Source organism: Poromitra crassiceps, assembly GCF_964638095.1.
Source record: "Poromitra crassiceps genome assembly, chromosome: 7".
Lineage (NCBI taxonomy): Eukaryota > Metazoa > Chordata > Actinopteri > Beryciformes > Melamphaidae > Poromitra > Poromitra crassiceps.
Window position 1 is genome coordinate 57967290 of NC_139628.1, and position 26418 is coordinate 57993707.

The 26418-nt window shown below is 42.7% G+C and overlaps 3 protein-coding genes and 1 pseudogene across 5 annotated transcripts in view; 3 read left to right on the forward strand and 1 right to left on the reverse strand.

The window, feature by feature from the left end:
• Nucleotides 1–26418, reverse strand: part of ccs (copper chaperone for superoxide dismutase) — a gene marked incomplete at its 5' end in the record, with an annotated part of 60123 nt that overhangs the window by 30101 nt on the left and 3604 nt on the right. The gene's annotated exons all lie outside the window — the stretch shown is intronic.
• On the forward strand, nt 3214–5004 carry LOC310780262 (E3 ubiquitin-protein ligase TRIM21 pseudogene; annotated as a pseudogene). Its single transcript has 2 exons — nt 3214–3408; nt 4432–5004. The product of its transcript is annotated as an E3 ubiquitin-protein ligase TRIM21 pseudogene (transcript).
• LOC310780263 (uncharacterized protein) lies at nt 9270–25728 on the forward strand (the record flags this gene model as incomplete). The annotated part of the gene is made up of 4 exons (XM_083640824.1): nt 9270–9392; nt 9626–11247; nt 16693–16961; nt 24349–25728. Exons 2-4 carry the CDS (start codon nt 9642–9644, stop codon nt 25726–25728), a joined length of 3255 nt encoding a protein of 1084 aa, XP_083496950.1. The 5' UTR covers nt 9270–9392; nt 9626–9641.
• On the forward strand, nt 17703–18302 carry LOC310780264 (zinc-binding protein A33-like; the record flags this gene model as incomplete). Its single annotated transcript, XM_083640825.1, has 1 exon — nt 17703–18302. The coding sequence occupies one exon, from the start codon at nt 17703–17705 to the stop codon at nt 18300–18302; it is 600 nt and encodes a 199-aa protein (XP_083496951.1).

Below are 26418 nucleotides of genomic sequence, written 5' to 3' on the forward strand. Positions count from 1 at the left end.
TGGGAGTTAGGATAAGATACCTTGCAGGGTCAGTTTCATACAGCACTCAATAGTGTATGTTTGCTGTTGACTTGTGAAAGTGTCCTTTGTTGTGTATGCTGCTGTTTTCTCTGCTGCCCTGCCTCACAAGCTGAATTTACATTGAGAGAATAAATTGTTTTGCCTGTTGTTGCCTGGCATTTTTAAACTTTAACTTTTTCAAGCCGGGGCCAAATACTGTAAACTAGGGGTGTCACGATACACTCAGTTCACGATACGATACGATATATTGGGTTCACGATAACGATACGATATATATTTTTTCGATCGATTTGTAAGTTGAGGGGGCATCCTCCATGCTAATTTGAGTAATTTCACCATTTTCATCCTCCGTGTCTAACGTCCCTCGTCTGTTCAAACAAAGCAATGAAAAGGAGAGCGAGCATGCAATCAGATGCAGATCAGTGCCACCATGTTCAGCTTCTTTTTCTCACGATATGAGATTTCCTCTCAACGATACATATTGTCACGTTTTGATATCGCGATATATTGTGGGACGATATATTGTGACATCCCTGCTGTAAACTATACGCCACCCTGAGTAACAAGGTTCACCAAAGCAAACTACAGTGTTGCTGCATGGTCACATGACCTGCATGGTCACATGACCACAGGGCAGAGGGCCAAAACAAAGAGGCTTCCTTTGGTTCAAACTGCACTAGACAACTTGTCATGTTGTCAGCGAGAGTGAACCACTACAGCAGTGCTTCTCCAACCTTTTCCCATCAAGGACCCCTAACCTGACATTAGACCACAGACCCCCATTTGATAAGATTCTGTCCCAGGGCCCCCATCAGATAAGACTTTTGCTTTTAGATGTTTTATTACAGGAAGTGTATGAAAGCCATGACCAAAATATTCATACATGCTGTCATTGTGTTACTTATGGATGGAATTATAGTGGAAATAAATGATTCACCTTTTTGCTGGGGACCCCCTGGTACCCCTGACCCACTTTGAGAACCACTGCACTACAGGATTTAAGTGATACCAGCACACTGCACATAGCACACTCATGTGAACCAACCCGGCCGGACTGTAATACCAAAGAGATGAGAGAGGAGAAAGATCGTATGTTGCTGGAGAGTTAAACATGTGATTACATCAACTTTAGGAAGGACAGGGGATACGAAAATTCACGAAAAACATGCGTTCACTCACAATATGCATCTAAAAGTGGGAGTATTTTGTTGTGAGTAGTTTGTTGTGTGCTTTTATCTTTCTATTTCACTTGATTTGAACTGCAATAGCTTACTTTTTAAGTCTTATAATATCTTGTGGATCGCTTGGTTGTACTGTTCACCTTTTAATTGTACTTTTTTTTAATACATTTACTGTATTTGTTATTACTCTGTAAACACTTTGAACTGCCTCAGTGTATGAAGTGTGCTATACAAATAAAGCTGTCTGCCAATGAGAGAGGAAAAAGATAAAGTGTTGGTGAGTTACAAATGAGATGACATAAACTTTATTATATATTATGTATAATATTATAACTATTATTTATTTAAAATATATATGATAGAGAGACATAAAAGCACAGAGCAAGACAAGATAACAGCAGACCAAAGTATCTTTTGACCAAACATGAACTTCCTTGTAACTGCAGTAAGAGGCGGAGCAACACTGACAGTTTAAACGTCACATTCCTGAAGTGAAACTAAAGTAACTCAGAGCGACATCACTGCTACAGCGGAGAAGTCTCTTTCTTTCACTTGAAAGAACAATACATCTTTCTCAACAATAAGAGACATACAGGTGATACAACAAGATACAGGTGAGTATAGCAGATATTTACTGTTTAAAATGAGAGCAGTGATACATATTGAGCTATATCCAAATGGAATGTTTCAATTGTTTTAATTTTGCACTGATACTGTAGCCTACTTGTCAAATGACATTTTCAGTGCAATTTAACTACATACCGGTAACTCAAAATTACTTTAGATAATATTCCAATAATCTAACTTTTGATATGTTTCAATATGAATATTTAAGAATGGTGTCACACTATTGTTATTTCACACTTTCACTTTAGGTCTCAGTGTCTAGATATGTCTGCTGCCAGCTATCTCCTCTCTGAAGAGCAGTTTCTGTGCTCCATCTGTCTGGATGTGTTCACTGATCCAGTCTCCACACCATGTGGACACAAAAGGAAGAGGCTAATCTTCACATTAATATCCTCTTCACTGTGCTGTGGCTTTACAATGATGAAAAAATAATTGACATTACATTTCCAATACAAAACAGCAGAGGGTGCCGCAGCACCACAAGCACCCCCACTTCCCGCGCCCCTGGTCACCACTTGCCCACAGGCATCCAATGAGACTAAATCATCAGACTTAATCTTCTTGGAAACACATTTTATTTTGTCCTGATTGGTCTTAGATTTGTGTCATAGTTCTGTGGAGCCCAACATGAGCCCGACAAAAAAAAAAAAAAAAAAAAAAAAAAATTTGGAGGGCCCCTTCACCCCGAGGGCCCCGGGGCACTGCCCTATGGTTAATCCGGCCTTGTGTGCACTTTTGGAGAGGAAAAATAATAATATATTTGCAACCCTAGTATGAATGGTAACTTACTTGCCCGGCCACGACCCATTGCTGCGCAGCAGCTATAATTCAGTCTGGAATAGATAACAGTGATGATGTCATCAGTGATGTCATCAGTGATGATGTCATCTGTGATGTCATCAGTGATGATGTCATCAGTGATGTCATCAGTGCCAAACTTGGGCAGTTGAAAGCCTCAAATGGGCTTGAGTCGCATGAGGTCGCCTGGTTGCTACATGACGCACGTGGTCCTGAGCCGAAGTTGCCCTTGTTACAAAACATCTCTGGAAAGAAAAATAAATGTCAGTTCATCAGGGCTTTCTCATCAATACATCAGAGTCTTAAGAGACATACAGGTGATACAACAAGATACAGGTGAGTACAGCAGATCATATTTACTGTTTCAAATGAGAGCAGTGATACATCATTGAGCTACAGTATATCCAAATGGGATGTTTCCCTCGTGTCATTTTGCCTACTTTTCAGCGAGGTGTAATTTAACTACATAACTGTCAATGACTTTTGATAATATTCTAGTCATCTAACTTGTTTCAATATGAATATTCAAGAATGGTGTTACAGTATTGTTATTTCACACTTTCACTTTAGGTCTCAGTGTCTAGATATGTCTGCTGCCAGCTGTCTCTTCTCTGAAGAGCCGTTTCTGTGCTCCATCTGTCTGGATGTGTTCACTGATCCAGTCTCCACACCATGTGGACACACCTTCTGCAAGAACTGCATCACTCAGAACTGGGATGTTAATGCCCCATGCAAGTGTCCCATGTGTCGAAAGCGTTTCAACAGAAGACCTCAGCTGCAGGTCAATACTGTAATATCTGAGATGGCGACACAGTTGAGGAAGTCAGCTCAGATGAAAGCCAAACCAGGAGAAGTTCCCTGTGGCGTCTGCACTGGGACCAAACGGAAGGCCCTGAAGTCCTGCCTGGTGTGTCTGACCTCCTACTGTGAGACTCACCTGGAGCCTCACCAGAGAATGAATGGCCTCAAAAGACACAAGCTGATGGATCCTGTGGAGAACCTGGAAGACCAGATGAAAGCCAAACCAGGAGAAGTTCCCTGTGACGTCTGCACTGGGACCAAACGGAAGGCCCTGAAGTCGTGCCTGATGTGTCTGACCTCCTACTGTGAGACTCACCTGGAGTTTCACCAGAGAATCAAAGGCCTCAAAAGACACAAGCTGATGGGTCCTGTGGAGAACCTGGAAGACAGGATGTGTAAAGAGCATGATGAACCACTCCAGCTGTTCTGCAAGACGGACCAGATGTGTGTGTGTCTGCTCTGCACTGAGTCAGACCACAAGTCACATCACTTTGTTCCTCTGAAAGAAGAATATAAAGGAAAGAAGGCTGAGCTTGGGGAGATAGGGGCTGAAATGCAGCAGAAGACCCAGGAGAGACAACTAAAGATTCAGGAGATCAAACAGTCAGTAGAGCTCAGCAAGGAAGATGCAGAGAGAGTGATAGCAGACAGTGTGCGGGTCTTCACTGCTCTGATGCAGTCTGTGGAGAGAGGCCTGTCTGAGCTCATTGAGACGATCGAAGAGAAGCAGAAAACAATAGAGAAACAGGCTGAAGGCTTCATCAAAGAGCTGGAACAGGATATCTCTGAGCTGATGAAGAGAACCGCAGAGGTGGAGAAGCTCTTATGCACTGAAGACCACCTCCTCCACCTCCAAAGCTTCCCATCCCTGAACACTCCTCCACACACCAAGGACTGGACAGAGGTCAGTGTCCATCGCTCATCATATGAGGCTGTGAGGAGAGCTGTGGAGAAGCTGGAGACTCTCAGGAAAGAGATGGAGAAGTTTTGTGCTGATGTTCAGCTGAAGAGGGTCCAGCAGTATGCAGTGGATGTGACTCTGGATCCTGAAACAGCATCTCCATATCTCATCCTGTCTGATGATGAGAAACAAGTCAAATATAGTGATGTAGAGAAGAATCTCCCAGACAACCCAGAGAGATTTTCTGGTTGTTGCTGTGTCTTAGGAAAGCAGAGCTTCTCTTCAGGAAGGTTTTACTACGAGGTTCAGGTTCAAGGGAAGACAAAGTGGACTTTAGGAGTGGCCAGAGGGTCAATCAACAGGAAGGGAGGCATCACACTGAGACCACAGGATGGCTTCTGGACTGTATGGTTGAGGAATGGAAATGAGTATGAAGCTCTTGCTGGCCCTGCTGTCCTCCTCTCTCTGAAGACGAAGCCTCAGAAGGTGGGGGTGTTTGTGGATTATGAGGAGGGTCTGGTCTCCTTTTATGATGTAGATGCTGCAGCTCTTATCTACTCCTTCACTGGCTGCACCTTCACTGAGAAGCTCTATCCATACTTCAGTCCCTGTACCAATGATGATGGTAAAAACTCCGCCCCTCTGATCATCTCTCCTGTCAATCACACAGATTAGACTAATCATTTGTTTCGCTCAGATAGGATTCATTGTCATTAATTAACATAATACGTTAAGTTAAGTTATCCTTTATTTATCCCCTTGGGGAAATTCATCCTCTGCATTTGACCCATCCTCTACTAGGAACCTTCCTAGAACTAGGAGCAGTGGGCAGCCGCAGTGCAGCGCCCGGGGACCAACTCCAGTTCTTTTGCCAGTACCTTGGTCAGGGGCACTGACAGGCGTATTAACCCTAACATACATGTCTTTCTTGATGTACATTCTTGAAATACATTTATACATAGCTCATTTTTTCAGGTTAACTGTTGTAGCCATTCTAATATTTTGTTTTTTTGTTTTTATAAATAAAAGAACAGAAAAAAACACGAGACTCATCTTAAGCACATCTAAAGATGAATGTGTTCTTTCAACAGAGCTCTCCACTGAGAGAAGAATTAGACAAACTCCTGTCAGTGAAAAAAGCCCAGGAAGGAACGACTCAATGTATCTTGTCTCTATACCTTTCTTCTTCTTGGAAAAATGATTTAGTTGTACTGAAGCTCTTATGCACTGAAGACCACCTCCACCTCCTCCAAAGCTTCCCATCCCTGAACACTCCTCCACACACCAAGGACTGGACAGAGGTCAGTGTCCATCGCTCATCATATGAGGCTGTGAGGAGAGCTGTGGAGAAACTGGAGACTCTCAGGAAAGAGATGGAGAAGTTTTGTGCTGATGTTCAGCTGAAGAGGGTCCAGCAGTATGCAGTGGATGTGACTCTGGATCCTGAAACAGCAAATCAATATCTCATCCTGTCTGATGATGGGAAACAAGTCAAATATAGTGATGTAGAGAAGAATCTCCCAGACAACCCAGAGAGATTTTCTGACTGTTGCTGTGTCTTAGGAAAGCAGAGCTTCTCTTCAGGAAGGTTTTACTATGAGGTTCAGGTTCAAGGGAAGACTGAGTGGGATTTAGGAGTGGCCAGAGGGTCGATCAACAGGAAGGGAGGCATCACAGTGAAACCAGAGGATGGCTTCTCGACTGTATGGTTGAGGAATGGAAATGAGTACAAAGCTGCTGCTGACCCTGCTGTCCTCCTCTCTCTGAAGACGAAGCCTCAGAAGGTGGGGGTGTTTGTGGATTATGAGGAGGGTCTGGTCTCCTTTTATGATGTAGATGCTGCAGCTCTTATCTACTCATTCACTGGCTGCACCTTCACTGAGAAGCTTTACCCACTCTTCAGTCCCTGTAACAATGATGGTGGTAAAAACTCTGCCCCTCTGATCATCTCTCCTGTCAATCACACAGATTAGACTAATCATTTGTTTCGCTCAGATAGGATTCATTGTCATTAATTAACATAATACATTTATACATAGCTCATTTTTTCAGGTAACTGTTGTAGCCATTCTAATGTTTTGTTTTTTTGTTTTTATAAATAAATTAACAGAAAAAAACACGGGACTCCTCTTAAGCACATCTAAAGATGAATGTGTTCTTTCAACGGAGCTTCTCCACTGAGAGAAGAATTAGACAAACTCCTGTCAGTGAAAAAAGCCCAGGAAGGAAGGACTCAATGTATCTTGTTTCTATACCTTTCTTCTTCTTGGAAAAATGATTTAGTTGTACTGAAGCTCTTATGCACTGAAGACCACCTCCACCTCCTCCAAAGCTTCCCATCCCTGAAGGTCCTTACACACCGAGCACGTTTTTTTCGTGCGATTAATTCGCACGTCAATAATATTTTCCGAACCTATATCAGTCAATGCAACCGTGCATACCAACGGCGAAGTTTCGCCCAGCGTTATTGCGGTGATTATTTTTTGGAAAAATGATTTAGTTGTACTGTATCATGAAAAACAAAAAAACAAAAGCAGATTCTGGTTAATATGGTAAAGTAGTCATGATAAAAGTAGAACTAGTGGACTTGGCACCAGGTCTGAAACTAGAGGCGACTGCAAGGTCCAGCGCAGACTGACCACGTTTGGTCAGAACGTCCTCTCAGTTAAAGGCAGCCAAACGTGGAACAGTCTGCCAGTCCCCATAAGGGAAAGTCCCACACTTGCCACTTTTAAGGGTTCACTGAAGGAATGGCTGAAAAGCCACCAGTCCTGTGGCCACAGGTAATAAGGTCAATTTCTGAACTTTTTTTTATTTTTTTATTTTCTTCTTTTTAATGTATACTGTTGTGTTTTTTGAGTGTATTACTGCTGCTTGTGTTTTGCTGTTTTGCACATGTATACTTGTCTTACGGGTGTAAAGCACTTTGATGCCTATGTTTTGTTGTTTTATATATTCTGTTTTTATGTTTTTGTGTTTTATGTTTCGGGGACAACGGATGGAAACTAGCCTTGTGCTAAATCCGGCGATTTTTACACTTTTATTATGTTCCAGATGTTTTTATCTGTTCCATGGTTATTGTGTTCATTAATTTTGCATTGTCCCGTCTAAATAAATAAATCAAAAAAAAAAAAAAAAAAAAAAAAAAAAGTATGTATTTTTCTGTATATCCTGCTTTTCATTTATGTACTAGTGGACCCGTGGGAGTTGGACCCCCCTGGGAGTTAGGATAAGATATCTTGCAGGGTCAGTTTCATACAGCACTCAATAGTGTATGTTTGCTGTTGACTTGTGAAAGTGTCCTTTGTTGTGTATGCTGCTGTTTTCTCTGCTGCCCTGCCTCACAAGCTGAATTTACATTGAGAGAATAAATTGTTTTGCCTGTTGTTGCCTGGCATTTTTAAACTTTAACTTTTTCAAGCCGGGGCCAAATACTGTAAACTAGGGGTGTCACGATACACTCAGTTCACGATACGATACGATATATTGGGTTCACGATAACGATACGATATATATTTTTTCGATCGATTTGTAAGTTGAGGGGGCATCCTCCATGCTAATTTGAGTAATTTCACCATTTTCATCCTCCATGTCTAACGTCCCTCGTCTGTTCAAACAAAGCAATGAAAAGGAGAGCGAGCATGCAATCAGATGCAGATCAGTGCCACCATGTTCAGCTTCTTTTTCTCACGATATGAGATTTCATCTCAACGATTCATATTGTCACGTTTTGATATCGCGATATATTGTGGGACGATATATTGTGACATCCCTGCTGTAAACTATACGCCACCCTGAGGAACAAGGTTCACCAAAGCAAACTACAGTGTTGCTGCATGGTCACGTGACCTGCATGGTCACATGACCACAGGGCAGAGGGCCAAAACAAAGAGGCTTCCTTTGGTTCAAACTGCACTAGACAACTTGTCATGTTGGCAGCGAGAGTGAACCACTACAGCAGTGCTTCTCCAACCTTTTCCCATCAAGGACCCCTAACCTGACATTAGACCACAGACCCCCATTTGATAAGATTCTGTCCCAGGGCCCCCATCAGATAAGACTTTTGCTTTTAGATGTTTTATTACAGGAAGTGTATGAAAGCCATGACCAAAATATTCATACATCCTGTCATTGTGTTACTTATGGATGGAATTATAGTGGAAATAAATGATTCACCTTTTTGCTGGGGACCCCCTGGTACCCCTGACCCACTTTGAGAACCACTGCACTACAGGATTGAAGTGATACCAGCACACTGCACATAGCACGCTCATGTGAACCAACCCGGCCGGACTGTAATACCAAAGAGATGAGAGAGGAGAAAGATCGTATGTTGCTGGAGAGTTAAACATGTGATTACATCAACTTTAGGAAGGACAGGGGATACGAAAATTAACGAAAAACATGTGTTCACTCACAATAATGCATCTAAAAGTGGGAGTATTTTGTTGTGAGTAGTTTGTTGTGTGCTTTTATCTTTCTATTTCACTTGATTTGAACTGCAATAGCTTACTTTTTAAGTCTTATAATATCTTGTGGATCGCTTGGTTGTACTGTTCACTTTTTAATTGTACTTTTTTTTTATACATTTACTGTATTTGTTATTATTCTGTAAACACTTTGAACTGCCTCAGTGTATGAAGTGTGTTATACAAATAAAGCTGTCTGCCAATGAGAGAGGAAAAAGATAAAGTGTTGGTGAGTTACAAATGAGATGACATAAACTTTATTATATATTATGTATAATATTATAACTATTATTTATTTAAAATATATATGATAGAGAGACATAAAAGCACAGAGCAAGACAAGATAACAGCAGACCAAATTCTCTTTTGACAAAACATGAACTTCCTTGTAACTGCAGTAAGAGGCGGAGCAACACTGACAGTTTGAACGTCACATTCCTGAAGTGAAACTAAAGTAACTCAGAGCGACATCACTGCTACAGCGGAGAAGTCTCTTTCTTTCACTTGAAAGAAAAATAAATGTCAGTTCATCAGGGCTTTCTCATCAATACATCAGAGTCTTAAGAGACATACAGGTGATACAACAAGATACAGGTGAGTACAGCAGATCATATTTACTGTTTCAAATGAGAGCAGTGATACATCATTGAGCTACAGTATATCCAAATGGGATGTTTCCCTCGTGTCATTTTGCCTACTTTTCAGCGAGGTGTAATTTAACTACATAACTGTCAATGACTTTTGATAATATTCTAATCATCTAACTGGTTTCAATATGAATATTCAAGAATGGTGTTACAGTATATTATTTCACACTTTCACTTTAGGTCTCAGTGTCTAGACATGTCTGCTGCCAGCTGTCTCTTCTCTGAAGAGCAGTGTCTATGCTCCATCTGTCTGGATGTGTTCACTGATCCAGTCTCCACACCATGTGGACACACCTTCTGCAAGAACTGCATCACTCAGAACTGGGATGTTAATGTCCCATGCAAGTGTCCCATGTGTCGAAAGCATTTCAACACAAGACCTGAGCTGCACGTCAATACTTTCATATCTGAGATGGTGACACAGTTGAGGAAGTCAGCTCAGATGAAAGCCAAACCAGGAGAAGTTCCCTGTGGCGTCTGCACTGGGACCAAACGGAAGGCCCTGAAGTCCTGCCTGGTGTGTGTGACCTCCTACTGTGAGACTCACCTGGAGCCTCACCAGAGAATCAAAGGCCTCAAAAGACACAAGCTGATGGATGCTGTGGAGAACCTGGAAGACAGGATGTGTAAAGAGCATGATGAACCACTCCAGCTGTTCTGCAAGACGGACCAGATGTGTGTGTGTCTGCTCTGCACTGAGTCAGACCACAAGTCACATCACTTTGTTCCTCTGAAAGAAGAATATAAAGGAAAGAAGGCTGAGCTTGGGGAGATAGGGGCTGAAATGCAGCAGATGATCCAGGAGAGACAACTAAAGATTCAGGAGATCAAACAGTCAGTAGAGCTCAGCAAGGAAGATGCAGAGAGAGAGATAGCAGACAGTGTGCGGGTCTTCACTGCTCTGATGCAGTCTGTGGAGAGAGGCCTGTCTGAGCTCATTGAGACGATCGAAGAGAAGCAGAAAACAACAGAGAAACAGGCTGAAAGCTTCATCAAAGAGCTGGAACAGGATATCTCTGAGCTGATGAAGAGAACCGCAGAGGTGGAGAAGCTCTTATGCACTGAAGACCACCTCCACCTCCTCCAAAGCTTCCCATCCCTGAACACTCCTCCACACACCAAGGACTGGACAGAGGTTAGTGTCCATCGCTCATCATATGAGGGGACTGTGATGAGAGCTGTGGCTCAGCTGGAGGAGACTCTCAGGAAAGAGATGGACACGCTTTGTGCTGATGTTCAGCTGAAGAGGGTCCAGCAGTATGCAGTGGATGTGACTCTGGATCCTGAAACAGCACATCCATATCTCATCCTGTCTGATGATGAGAAACAAGTAAAATATAGTGATGTAGAGAAGAATCTCCCAGACAACCCAGGGAGATTTTCTAGTTTTTGCCTTGTCTTAGGAAAGCAGAGCTTCTCTTCAGGAAGGTTTTACTATGAGGTTCAGGTTCAAGGGAAGACTGATTGGGATTTAGGAGTGGCCAGAGGGTCGATCAACAGGAAGGAAAAGATCAACCTGGGCCCAGAGGATGGCTTCTGGACTGTATGGTTGAGGAATGGAAATGAGTATGAAGCTCTTGCTGGCCCTGCTGTCCTCCTCTCTCTGAAGACGAAGCCTCAGAAGGTGGGGGTGTTTGTGGATTATGAGGAGGGTTTGGTCTCCTTTTATGATGTAGATGCTGCAGCTCTTATCTACTCCTTCACTGGCTGCACCTTCACTGAGAAGCTCTATCCATACTTCAGTCCCTGTACCAATGATGATGGTAAAAACTCCGCCCCTCTGATCATCTCTCCTGTCAATCACACAGATTAGACTAATCATTTGTTTCGCTCAGATAGGATTCATTGTCATTAATTAACATAATACGTTAAGTTAAGTTATCCTTTATTTATCCCCTTGGGGAAATTCATCCTCTGCATTTGACCCATCCTCTACTAGGAACCTTCCTAGAACTAGGAGCAGTGGGCAGCCGCAGTGCAGCGCCCGGGGACCAACTCCAGTTCTTTTGCCAGTACCTTGGTCAGGGGCACTGACAGGCGTATTAACCCTAACATACATGTCTTTCTTGATGTACATTCTTGAAATACATTTATACATAGCTCATTTTTTCAGGTTAACTGTTGTAGCCATTCTAATATTTTGTTTTTTTGTTTTTATAAATAAAAGAACAGGAAAAAACACGAGACTCATCTTAAGCACATCTAAAGATGAATGTGTTCTTTCAACAGAGCTCTCCACTGAGAGAAGAATTAGACAAACTCCTGTCAGTGAAAAAAGCCCAGGAAGGAACGACTCAATGTATGTTGTCTCTATACCTTTCTTCTTCTTGGAAAAATGATTTAGTTGTACTGTATCATGAAAAACAAAAAAACAAAAGCAGATTCTGGTTAATATGGTAAAGTATGTATTTTTCTGTATATCCTGCTTTTCATTTATGTACTAGTGGACCCGTGGGAGTTGGACCCCCCTGGGAGTTAGGATAAGATACCTTGCAGGGTCAGTTTCATACAGCACTCAATAGTGTATGTTTGCTTTCACTTTTTCAAGCCGGGGCCAAATACTGTAAACTAGGGGTGTCACGATACACTCAGTTCACGATACGATACGATACATGATATTGGGTTCACGATAACGATACGATATATATTTTTTCGATCGATCTGTAAGTTGAGGGGGCATCCTCCATGCTAATTTGAGTAATTTCACCATTTTCATCCTCCGTGTCTAACGTCCCTCGTCTGTTCAAACAAAGCAATGAAAAGGAGAGCGAGCATGCAATCAGATGCAGATCAGTGCCACCATGTTCAGCTTCTTTTTCTCACGATATGAGATTTCATCTCAACGATACATATTGTCACGTTTTGATATCGCGATATATTGTGGGACGATATATTGTGACATCCCTGCTGTAAACTATACGCCACCCTGAGGAACAAGGTTCACCAAAGCAAACTACAGTGTTGCTGCATGGTCACATGACCTGCATGGTCACATGACCACAGGGCAGAGGGCCAAAACAAATTAATTAATACACAGGACAAGATGTTACTATCCCTTGTGCCAAAATCCGAGGAAAAACACATTTAGAAGCCCAATCCAGAATAAAACAAGCTAACAGGCTAACAAACTAATAAACAAGACACAAATCACCAGTTACCTACCCTAGCCAACAGCAGTATGAAGCATGTCATTGGGGTTTTCAAGTGGGCACCTTCCTTCACCGACGTTTCGTTAAGTTAGGCCCACGACACCTCAAGAAGGCTTAACGGTGTAATCCAGCGTCCTGGAAACACCCCCCTCCATGCTACCACCGCACAACTGCATATTACCTCACTATCTAAGCCTAGCTATCCAAGTCGATTCGGTATGACATTCCTGACTACACCACCACTGTCAATGATTCAGCCCTGTTGATGCGGACCGTTAATCATGACCACCAACAAACAATCCCTAACTACACCACCACTGTCAATGATTCAGCCCTGTTGATGCGGACCGTTGACCGTTAACCGTTAACCGAAAGAGCCTTCCTTTGGTTCAAACTGCACTAGACAACTTGTCATGTTGTCAGCGAGAGTGAACCACTACAGCAGTGCTTCTCCAACCTTTTCCCATCAAGGACCCCTAACCTGACATTAGACCACAGACCCCCATTTGATAAGATTCTGTCCCAGGGCCCCCATCTGATAAGACTTTTGCTTTTAGATGTTTTATTACAGGAAGTGTATGAAAGCCATGACCAAAATATTCATACATCCTGTCATTGTGTTACTTATGGATGGAATTATAGTGGAAATAAATGATTCACCTTTTTGCTGGGGACCCCCTGGTACCCCTGACCCACTTTGAGAACCACTGCACTACAGCACACTGCACATAGCACGCTCATGTGAACCAACCCGGCCGGACTGTAATACCAAAGAGATGAGAGAGGAGAAAGATCGTATGTTGCTGGAGAGTTAAACATGTGATTACATCAACTTTAGGAAGGACAGGGGATACGAAAATTAACAAAAAACATGCGTTCACTCACAATATGCATCTAAAAGTGGGAGTATTCTGTTGTGAGTAGTTTGTTGTGTGCTTTTATCTTTCTATTTCACTTGATGTGAACTGCAATAGCTTACTTTTTAAGTCTTATCATATCTTGTGGATCACTTGGTTGTACTGTTCACTTTTTAATTCTATTTTTTTCATACATTTACTGTATTTGTTATTACTCTGTAAAGCATTTTGAACTGCCTCTGTGTATGAAGTGTGTTATACAAATAAAGCTGTCTGCCAATGAGAGAGGAAAAAGATAGTGTTGGTGAGTTACAAATGAGATGACATAAACTTTATTATATATTATGTATAATATTATAACTATTATATATTTAAAATATATATATAATAGACATAAAAGCACAGAGCAAGACAAGATAACAGCAGACCAAATTATCTTTTGACCAAACATGAACTTCCTTGTAACTGCAGTAAGAGGCGGAGCAACACTGACAGTTTAAACGTCACATTCCTGAAGTGAAACTAAAGTAACTCAGGGTGTATTCACACCTATCTCGTTTGGAGCAGTTGTTCCGAAACGGAGAGCATTTTCCCCCTTGGTGCGGTTCGTTTGGGGGAGTGTGAACACAGCAATCGCACTCGGATGCGGGACAAAACAAGCGGACCGAGATCGCCAAGAAAGGGTGGTCTCGGTCCGCTTCCAAACGAACTCTGGTGCGGTTCGTTTGTGGTGAGAACGTGAGCCGACCTCGATCCGCCACAACAGCAGTAAACGGTGCGCATTTTTGGATAAACCAGCTGCCGTAGTCAGCTGCGCTGTGCGTAATGGCCTGAAGAACGAACATTTTTATCGTTTAAAAACAACATCTTTCAGATCCTGTTTTGGCGACTTGTGACTTGCATCGATAAACTTTGGGGGATTTTTGGATCATCACATCAGCAGTTTGAACTCAATCAACTTACCTCGGACCATGGGAAGCAACGTTAATGTGTTGAATCTCTACGGATTTTGCGTGCGGTGTGCTGCGCAACACACCGCCCTCTCTCTCCCTCTCTCTCGCTCTCTCTGGTCTCCATTCAATAAATGAAAACAAATCGTGGTAATCAGAGCCAGCCTTCTTTGTGATAAGATTGTCTGGTTCAATCAGACAATCAGACTGATTGCATGTCTTCCTCGAAATGTCCGTTATTATTAAATTATTTATTAATATTTTATTCCTGACAGGACAGGTGTTCATATAGGCTATGTCTCAGCTAATCCTCATCTCCGTGATAGTAGCCTAATAGCAGAATTTGCGAGGGTCTTTGATCTTCTATCTCCAAATTCCCAATAGCCTAAATAGGCTAAATAAATACATAGGCTTACATAGCCTACATAGCATACATTAATAAATAAATAAAGAACTTTCTCCCTCTCTCTCTCTCCCGATCCCTCCCTCTTTCTTTCTTTCTTTCTTTCTCTCTCTCTCCTCGCACGGCGGACGCCCGACATAGCCTAAAATGTAGGTCTAACAAAACGCATTTTTATAATCATATAGGAAAATCTCTGGGAATTATTTTGTCCATCCCGAGAGGCTATTAGCCTATCAGAGTCTCTGCTGGCCAATCCAGGAAGTTTGACAATACTATTTGGACCGTTTCATTTGTGGCTGTGTGAACACAAACGAACCAACGCACAAATGCAACAATTGTATCAATTAAGTACCTGAATCGGAACAAAGCAAACGACCTACAGGTGTGAATACACCCTCAGAGCGACATCACTGCTAAAGCGGAGAAGTCTCTTTCTTTCACTTGAAAGAACAATACATCTTTCTCAACAATAAGAGACATACAGGTGATACAACAAGATACAGGTGAGTATAGCAGATATTTACTGTTTAAAATGAGAGCAGTGATACATATTGAGCTATATCCAAATGGAATGTTTCAATTGTTTTAATTTTGCACTGATACTGTAGCCTACTTGTCAAATGACATTTTCAGTGCAATTTAACTACATACCGGTAACTCAAAATTACTTTAGATAATATTCCAATAATCTAACTTTTGATATGTTTCAATATGAATATTTAAGAATGGTGTCACACTATTGTTATTTCACACTTTCACTTTAGGTCTCAGTGTCTAGATATGTCTGCTGCCAGCTATCTCCTCTCTGAAGAGCAGTTTCTGTGCTCCATCTGTCTGGATGTGTTCACTGATCCAGTCTCCACACCATGTGGACACAAAAGGAAGAGGCTAATCTTCACATTAATATCCTCTTCACTGTGCTGTGGCTTTACAATGATGAAAAAATAATTGACATTACATTTCCAATACAAAACAGCAGAGGGTGCCGCAGCACCACAAGCACCCCCACTTCCCGCGCCCCTGGTCACCACTTGCCCACAGGCATCCAATGAGACTAAATCATCAGACTTAATCTTCTTGGAAACACATTTTATTTTGTCCTGATTGGTCTTAGATTTGTGTCATAGTTCTGTGGAGCCCAACATGAGCCCGACAAAAAAAAATAAAAAAAATTGGAGGGCCCCTTCACCCCGAGGGCCCCGGGGCACTGCCCTATGGTTAATCCGGCCTTGTGTGCACTTTTGGAGAGGAAAAATAATAATATATTTGCAACCCTAGTATGAATGGTAACTTACTTGCCCGGCCACGACCCATTGCTGCGCAGCAGCTATAATTCAGTCTGGAATAGATAACAGTGATGATGTCATCAGTGATGTCATCAGTGATGATGTCATCTGTGATGTCATCAGTGATGATGTCATCAGTGATGTCATCAGTGCCAAACTTGGGCAGTTGAAAGCCTCAAATGGGCTTGAGTCGCATGAGGTCGCCTGGTTGCTACATGACGCACGTGGTCCTGAGCCGAAGTTGCCCTTGTTACAAAACATCTCTGGAAAGAAAAATAAATGTCAGTTCATCAGGGCTTTCTCATCAATACATCAGAGTCTTAAGAGACATACAGGTGATACAACAAGATACAGGTGAGTACAGCAGATCATATTTACTGTTTCAAATGAGAGCAGTGATACATCATTGAGCTACAGTATATCCAAATGGGATGTTTCCCTCGTGTCATTTTGCCTACTTTTCAGCGAGGTGTAATTTAACTACATAACTGTCAATGACTTTTGATAATATTCTAATCATCTAACTTGTTTCAATATGAATATTCAAGAATGGTGTTACAGTATTGTTATTTCACACTTTCACTTTAGGTCTCAGTGTCTAGACATGTCTGCTGCCAGCTGTCTCTTCTCTGAAGAGCCGTTTCTGTGCTCCATCTGTCTGGATGTGTTCACTGATCCAGTCTCCACACCATGTGGACACACCTTCTGCAAGAACTGCATCACTCAGAACTGGGATGTTAATGTCCCATGCAAGTGTCCCATGTGTCGAAAGCGTTTTAAAAGAAGACCTGAGCTGCACGTCAATACTGTAATATCTGAGATGGCGACACAGTTGAGGAAGTCAGCTCAGATGAAAGCCAAACCAGGAGAAGTTCCCTGTGACGTCTGCACTGGGACCAAACGGAAGGCCCTGAAGTCGTGCCTGGTGTGTCTGTCCTCCTACTGTGAGACTCACCTGGAGCTTCACCAGAGAATCAGCCTCAAAAGACACAAGCTGATGGGTCCTGTGGAGAACCTGGAAGACAGGATGTGTAAAGAGCATGATGGACCACTCCAGCTGTTCTGCAAGACGGACCAGATGTGTGTGTGTCTGCTCTGCACTGAGTCAGACCACAAGTCACATCACTTTGTTCCTCTGAAAGAAGAATGTGAAGGAAAGAAGGCTGAGCTTGGGGAGATAGGGGCTGAAATGCAGCAGAAGACCCAGGAGAGACAACTAAAGATTCAGGAGATCAAACACTCAGTAGAGCTCAGCAAGAAAGATGCAGAGAGAGTGATAGCAGACAATGTGCGGGTCTTCACTGCTCTGATTCAGTCTGTGGAGAGAGGCCTGTCTGAGCTCATTGAGATGATCGAAGAGAAGCTGAAAACAATAGAGAAACAGGCTGAAGGCTTCATCAAAGAGCTGGAACAGGATATCTCTGAGCTGATGAAGAGAACCGCAGAGGTGGAGAAGCTCTTATGCACTGAAGACCACCTCCTCCACCTCCAAAGCTTCCCATCCCTGAACACTCCTCCACACACCAAGGACTGGACAGAGGTCAGTGTCCATCGCTCATCATATGAGGCTGTGAGGAGAGCTGTGGAGAAGCTGGAGACTCTCAGGAAAGAGATGGAGAAGTTTTGTGCTGATGTTCAGCTGAAGAGGGTCCAGCAGTATGCAGTGGATGTGACTCTGGATCCTGAAACAGCATATCCCAAGCTCATCCTGTCTGATGATGAGAAACAAGTCAAATATAGTGGTGTAAAGAGGAATCTCCCAGACAACCCAGAGAGATTTTCTGGTTGTTGCTGTGTCTTAGGAAAGCAGAGCTTCTCTTCAGGAAGGTTTTACTATGAGGTTCAGGTTCAAGGGAAGACAAATTGGGATTTAGGAGTGGCCAGAGGGTCGATCAACAGGAAGGGAGGCATCACAGTGAAACCAGAGGATGGCTTCTGGACTGTATGGTTGAGGAATGGAAATCAGTATGAAGCTCTTGCTGGCCCTGCTGTCCTCCTCTCTCTGAAGACGAAGCCTCAGAAGGTGGGGGTGTTTGTGGATTATGAGGAGGGTTTGGTCTCCTTTTATGATGTAGATGCTGCAGCTCTTATCTACTCCTTCACTGGCTGCACCTTCACTGAGAAGCTCTATCCATACTTCAGTCCCTGTACCAATGATGATGGTAAAAACTCTGCCCCTCTGATCATCTCTCCTGTCAATCACACAGATTAGACTAATCATTTGTTTCGCTCAGATAGGATTCATTGTCATTAATTAACATAATACGTTAAGTTAAGTTATCCTTTATTTATCCCCTTGGGGAAATTCATCCTCTGCATTTGACCCATCCTCTACTAGGAACCTTCCTAGAACTAGGAGCAGTGGGCAGCCGCAGTGCAGCGCCCGGGGACCAACTCCAGTTCTTTTGCCAGTACCTTGGTCAGGGGCACTGACAGGCGTATTAACCCTAACATACATGTCTTTCTTGATGTACATTCTTGAAATACATTTATACATAGCTCATTTTTTCAGGTAACTGTTGTAGCCATTCTAATATTTAGTTTTTTTGTTTTTATAAATAAAAGAACAGAAAAAAACACGAGACTCATACTTAAGCACATCTAAAGATGAATGTGTTCTTTCAACGGAGCTTCTCCACTGAGAGAAGAATTAGACAAACTCCTGTCAGTGAAAAAAGCCAAGGAACGACTCAATGTATCTTGTCTCTATACCTTTCTTCTTCTTGGAAAAATGATTTAGTTGTACTGTATCATGAAAAACAAAAAAACAAAAGCAGATTCTGGTTAATATGGTAAAGTATGTATTTTTCTGTATATTCTGCTTTTCATTTATGTACTAGTGGACCCGTGGGAGTTGGACCCCCCTGGGAGTTAGGATAAGATACCTTGCAGGGTCAGTTTCATACAGCACTCAATAGTGTATGTTTGCTGTTGACTTGTGAAAGTGTCCTTTGTTGTGTATGCTGCTGTTTTCTCAGCTGCCCTGCCTCACAAGCTGAATTTACATTGAGAGAATAAATTGTTTTGCCTGTTGTTGCCTGGCATTTTTAAACTTTAACTTTTTCAAGCCGGGGCCAAATACTGTAAACTAGGGGTGTCACGATACACTCAGTTCACGATACGATACGATATATTGGGTTCACGATAACGATACGATATATATTTTTTCGATCGATTTGTAAGTTGAGGGGGCATCCTCCATGCTAATTTGAGTAATTTCACCATTTTCATCCTCCGTGTCTAACGTCCCTCGTCTGTTCAAACAAAGCAATGAAAAGGAGAGCGAGCATGCAATCAGATGCAGATCAGTGCCACCATGTTCAGCTTCTTTTTCTCACGATATGAGATTTCATCTCAACGATACATATTGTCACGTTTTGATATCGCGATATATTGTGGGACGATATATTGTGACATCCCTGCTGTAAACTATACGCCACCCTGAGGAACAAGGTTCACCAAAGCAAACTACAGTGTTGCTGCATGGTCACATGACCTGCATGGTCACATGACCACAGGGCAGAGGGCCAAAACAAATTAATTAATACACAGGACAAGATGTTACTATCCCTTGTGCCAAAATCCGAGGAAAAACACATTTAGAAGCCCAATCCAGAATAAAACAAGCTAACAGGCTAACAAACTAATAAACAAGACACAAATCACCAGTTACCTACCCTAGCCAACAGCAGTATGAAGCATGTCATTGGGGTTTTCAAGTGGGCACCTTCCTTCACCGACGTTTCGTTAAGTTAGGCCCACGACACCTCAAGAAGGCTTAACGGTGTAATCCAGCGTCCTGGAAACACCCCCCTCCATGCTACCACCGCACAACTGCATATTACCTCACTATCTAAGCCTAGCTATCCAAGTCGATTCGGTATGACATTCCTGACTACACCACCACTGTCAATGATTCAGCCCTGTTGATGCGGACCGTTAATCATGACCACCAACAAACAATCCCTAACTACACCACCACTGTCAATGATTCAGCCCTGTTGATGCGGACCGTTGACCGTTAACCGAAAGAGCCTTCCTTTGGTTCAAACTGCACTAGACAACTTGTCATGTTGTCAGCGAGAGTGAACCACTACAGCAGTGCTTCTCCAACCTTTTCCCATCAAGGACCCCTAACCTGACATTAGACCACAGACCCCCATTTGATAAGATTCTGTCCCAGGGCCCCCATCTGATAAGACTTTTGCTTTTAGATGTTTTATTACAGGAAGTGTATGAAAGCCATGACCAAAATATTCATACATCCTGTCATTGTGTTACTTATGGATGGAATTATAGTGGAAATAAATGATTCACCTTTTTGCTGGGGACCCCCTGGTACCCCTGACCCACTTTGAGAACCACTGCACTACAGGATTGAAGTGATACCAGCACACTGCACATAGCACGCTCATGTGAACCAACCCGGCCGGACTGTAATACCAAAGAGATGAGAGAGGAGAAAGATCGTATGTTGCTGGAGAGTTAAACATGTGATTACATCAACTTTAGGAAGGACAGGGGATACGAAAATTAACGAAAAACATGTGTTCACTCACAATATGCATCTAAAAGTGGGAGTATTTTGTTGTGAGTAGTTTGTTGTGTGGTTTTATCTTTCTATTTCACTTGATTTGAACTGCAATAGCTTACTTTTTAAGTCTTATAATATCTTGTGGATCACTTGGTTGTACTGTTCACTTTTTAATTCTATTTTTTTTAATACATTTACTGTATTTGTTATTATTCTGTAAACACTTTGAACTGCCTCAGTGTATGAAGTGTGTTATACAAATAAAGCTGTCTGCCAATGAGAGAGGAAAAAGATAAAGTGTTGGTGAGTTACAAATGAGATGACATAAACTTTATTATATATTATGTATAATATTATAACTATTATTTATTTAAAATATATATGATAGAGAGACATAAAAGCACAGAGCAAGACAAGATAACAGCAGACCAAATTATCTTTTGACCAAACATGAACTTCCTTGTAACTGCAGTAAGAGGCGGAGCAACACTGACAGTTTAAACGTCACATTCCTGAAGTGAAACTAAAGTAACTCAGAGCGACATCACTGCTACAGCGGAGAAGTCTCTTTCTTTCACTTGAAAGAACAATACATCTTTCTCAACAAGAGACATACAGGTGATACAACAAGATACAGGTGAGTATAGCAGATATTTACTGTTTAAAATGAGAGCAGTGATACATATTGAGCTACCGTATATCCAAATGGAATGTTTCAATTGTTTTAATTTTGCACTGATACTGTAGCCTACTTGTCAAATGACATTTTCAGTGCAATTTAACTACATACCGGTAACTCAAAATTACTTTAGATAATATTCCAATAATCTAACTTTTGATATGTTTCAATATGAATATTTAAGAATGGTGTCACACTATTGTTATTTCACACTTTCACTTTAGGTCTCAGTGTCTAGATATGTCTGCTGCCAGCTATCTCCTCTCTGAAGAGCAGTTTCTGTGCTCCATCTGTCTGGATGTGTTCACTGATCCAGTCTCCACACCATGTGGACACAAAAGGAAGAGGCTAATCTTCACATTAATATCCTCTTCACTGTGCTGTGGCTTTACAATGATGAAAAAATAATTGACATTACATTTCCAATACAAAACAGCAGAGGGTGCCGCAGCACCACAAGCACCCCCACTTCCCGCGCCCCTGGTCACCACTTGCCCACAGGCATCCAATGAGACTAAATCATCAGACTTAATCTTCTTGGAAACACATTTTATTTTGTCCTGATTGGTCTTAGATTTGTGTCATAGTTCTGTGGAGCCCAACATGAGCCCGACAAAAAAAAAGAAAAAAAAGAAAAGAATTTGGAGGGCCCCTTCACCCCGAGGGCCCCGGGGCACCTGCCCCGGTTGCCCTATGGTTAATCCGGCCTTGTGTGCACTTTTGGAGAGGAAAAATAATAATACCGTAAATTCCGGACTATAAGACGCACCGGTGTATAAGCCGCGGGACCAAAATTGACTATTTTTTTCTTCTATAAGCCGCACCGGACTATAAGCCGCGGGTGTTTTGATGTTTAATTACCATATGAAAGGGTTCGTGCACAGAGAGGAATGTCGGGAAAGCGATGGCTGTTTGGGGAAGCTCCCATTTATTAACATTTCAACAAAACAAAACAAAAGTCAGGTCACTAATCCCCAGACAAAATCACACAACAATAGGCTATATGTGCAGCAAACCTGTAACCAGAGAAGTCAAGTCACTAATCCTCGTCTTCCTCTTCTTCCTGCGTACTGAAACCACCAAAGTCCTCATCTTCAGTGTCGGAAACGAACAGGTTCAGGGTGGCTTCGTCAACCACTCTCCTCTCTCCTTCAGGTGCCATGGCACGAGTCCGATACCTCACGAGTCCGACACCTCACGAGTCCGAAAAAAGAGGCTAACTTCCCCCAGACCCTAACCCAAAACCTAACCTCTCCCACCCCCACGCCTAAACCTAACATCCCCCAGACCCTAACCCAAAACCTAACCTCTCCCACCCCCACGCCTAAACCTAACCTCCCCCAGACCCTAACCCAAAACCATGAGGTGTCGGACTCGTGAGGTATCGGACTCGTGAGGTATCGGACTAGGGGGCAGTCCCCGCAGCGGTGATCCTCTTCATCCCGCAGCAGTCCAGCGTTTTGGAACCCGTTGGTAATTGTGGATGTTTTCACACTCCTATAATATTCCGTGATCTTCCTTTGTGTGAATTCGCCGAAGTTTGTGATTTTCTCCTGGTAGTCGGGAGGGAGTTGTTCAGTAGTTCTCCCCCGGACGGACAGTCCCTTTTGCCCAGGTTACGCGCGGCTGCTCTGTTTGATCGGCGGCTGCTCTCTTTTAATGCGAGATTGACTGCTTTCAACTTGAAAGCTGCCTCGTGTGAATTTCTGCGTACCTTCCCCATGGTAAGTGAGAGTGTTGCTTCTACTGCTCGTCTTGTTGTGAATATTCCTTGATCTTCCTTTGTGTGAATTCGCTGAAGTTTGTGATTTTCTCCTGGTAGTCGGGGGAGGGAGTTGTTGCCCGAGTGGCCGTTTGCTTACCGTAATTACCATATGTAAGTGGTCACGCACAGAGGGGATTGTCGGGAAGAGATGGCTGTTTGAGGAAGCTCCCATTTACCGTATTACAACATTTCAACAAAACAACATAACACAACACCACCGTTGTTTATTTTTACAGTGCACACAGTGTCCGCGGTGTGGTGAAAAGAGGGCAAGAGAGGAAATTAAAACAGAAGTGGATTTATAGTTAGAAAGAGTGCTAAAAAAGAGAGATTTTTTTTTTTCTGAAAAAATCCATAGATAAGACGCACCGTTATATAAGCCGCAGGGGCCAAAAAACGGGAAAAAAGCCGCGGCTTATAGTCCGGAATTTACGGTATATTTGCAACCCTAGTATGAATGGTAACTTACTTGCCCGACCACGACCCATTGCTGCGCAGCAGCTATAATTCAGTCTGGAATAGATAACAGTGATGATGTCATCAGTGATGTCATCAGTGATGATGTCATCAGTGATGTCATCAGTGCCAAACTTGGGCAGTTGAAAGCCTCAAATGGGCTTGAGTTGCATGAGGTCACCTGGTTGCTACATGACGCACGTGGTCCTCAGCCGAAGTTGCCCTTGTTACAAAACATCTCTGGAAAGAAAAATAAATGTCAGTTCATCAGGGCTTTCTCATCAATACATCAGAGTCTTAAGAGACATACAGGTGATACAACAAGATACAGGTGAGTACAGCAGATCATATTTACTGTTTCAAATGAGAGCAGTGATACATCATTGAGCTACAGTATATCCCTGTTTCCCTCGTGTCATTTTGCCTACTTGTCAAATGACATTTTCAGCGAGGTGTAATTTAACTACATAACTGTCAATGACTTTTGATAATATTCTAATCATCTAACTTGTTTCAATATGAATATTCAAGAATGGTGTTACAGTATTGTTATTTCACACTTTCACTTTAGGTCTCAGTGTCTAGACATGTCTGCTGCCAGCTGTCTCTTCTCTGAAGAGCCGTTTCTGTGCTCCATCTGTCTGGATGTGTTCACTGATCCAGTCTCCACACCATGTGGACACAACTTCTGCAAGAACTGCATCACTCAGAACTGGGATGTTAATGCCCCATGCAAGTGTCCCATGTGTCGAAAGCGTTTCAAAAGAAGACCTGAGCTGCAGGTCAATACTGTAATATCTGAGATGGTGACACAGTTGAGGAAGTCAGCTCAGATGAAAGCCAAACCAGGAGAAGTTCCCTGTGGCGTCTGCAGTGGGACCAAACGGAAGGCCCTGAAGTCCTGCCTGATGTGTGTGACCTCCTACTGTGAGACTCACCTGGAGCCTCACCAGAGAATGAAAGGCCTCAAAAGACACAAGCTGATGGATCCTGTGGAGAACCTGGAAGACAGGATGTGTAAAGAGCATGATGGACCACTCCAGCTGTTCTGCAAGACGGACCAGATGTGTGTGTGTCTGCTCTGCACTGAGTCAGACCACATGTCACATCACTTTGTTCCTCTGAAAGAAGAATGTGAAGGAAAGAAGGCTGAGCTTGGGGAGATAGGGGCTGAAATTCAGCAGAAGATCCAGGAGAGACGACTAAAGATTCAGGAGATCAAACACTCAGTAGAGCTCAGCAAGGAAGATGCAGAGAGAGAGATAGCATACAGTGTGCGGGTCTTCACTGCTCTGAAGCAGTCTGTGGAGAGAGGCCAGGCTGAGCTCATTGAGACGATCGAAGAGAAGCAGAAAACAACAGAGAAACAGGCTAAAGGCTTCATCAAAGAGCTGGAACAGGAAATATCTGAGCTGATGAAGAGAACCGCCGAGGTGGAGCAGCTCTCACGCACTGAAGACCACCTCCACCTCCTCCAAAGCTTCCCATCCCTGAACACTCCTCCACACACCAAGGACTGGACAGAGGTCAGTGTCCATCGCTCATCATATGAGGCTGTGAGGAGAGCTGTGGAGAAACTGGAGACTCTCAGGAAAGAGATGGAGAAGCTTTGTGCTGATGTTCAGCTGAAGAGGGTCCAGCAGTATGCAGTGGATGTGACTCTGGATCCTGAAACAGCAAATCCATATCTCATCCTGTCTGATGATGGGAAACAAGTCAAATATAGTGATGTAGAGAAGAATCTCCCAGACAACCCAGAGAGATTTTCTGGTTGTTGCTGTGTCTTAGGAAAGCAGAGCTTCTCTTCAGGAAGGTTTTACTATGAGGTTCAGGTTCAAGGGAAGACAAAGTGGGATTTAGGAGTGGCCAGAGGGTCGATCAACAGGAAGGGAACCATCACACTGAGCCCAGAGGACGGCTTCTGGACTGTATGGTTGAGGAATGGAAATGAGTACAAAGCACAAGCTGACCCTGATCTCCTCCTCTCTCTGAAGACGAAGCCTCAGAAGGTGGGGGTGTTTGTGGATTATGAGGAGGGTCTGGTCTCCTTTTATGATGTAGATGCTGCAGCTCTTATCTACTCCTTCACTGGCTGCACCTTCACTGAGAAGCTTTACCCATACTTCAGTCCCTGTACCAATGATGATGGTAAAAACTCCGCCCCTCTGATCATCTCTCCTGTCACAGACTCTGTCACAGATTAGAGTCTAACTACAGCAAGACTGTAGTTTGCTTTGGTGAACCTTGTTCCTCAGGTGGGGTAGAGTTTACACTATTTATACATACAAGAAAAGCAGGATATACAGAAAAATACATACTTTACCATATTAACCAGAATCTGCTTTTGTTTTGTTTTTCATGATACAGTACAACTAAATCATTTTTCCAAGAAGAAGAAAGGTATAGAGACAAGATACATTGAGTCGTTCCTTCCTGGACTTTTTTCACTGACAGGAGTTTGTCTAATTCTTCTCTCAGTGGAGAAGCTCCGTTGAAAGAACACATTCATCTTTAGATGTGCTTAAGAGGAGTCTCATGTTTTTTTCTGTTCATTTATTTATAAAAACAAAAAAACAAAACATGAGAATGGCTACAACAGTTACCTGAAAAAATGAGCTATGTATAAATGTATTGTGTTAATTAATGAGGATTATGACAATGAATCCTATCTGAGAAAAACAAATGATTAGTCTAATCATTTGTTTTTCTCAGATAGGATTCATTGTCTTGATGAAGTCTTGTTGTCTTGTTGGTATCCCTGTTACAATAAAGGATTTTTAATATTATTCAGAGTGCCTCGGATGTCTTTCTCTGCTCCATTCAACACCTGGGGAACTTCCTGCAACCACACTGGACAGCTACATCTTTTTTTATCTTGTATCTATGTATGCCCC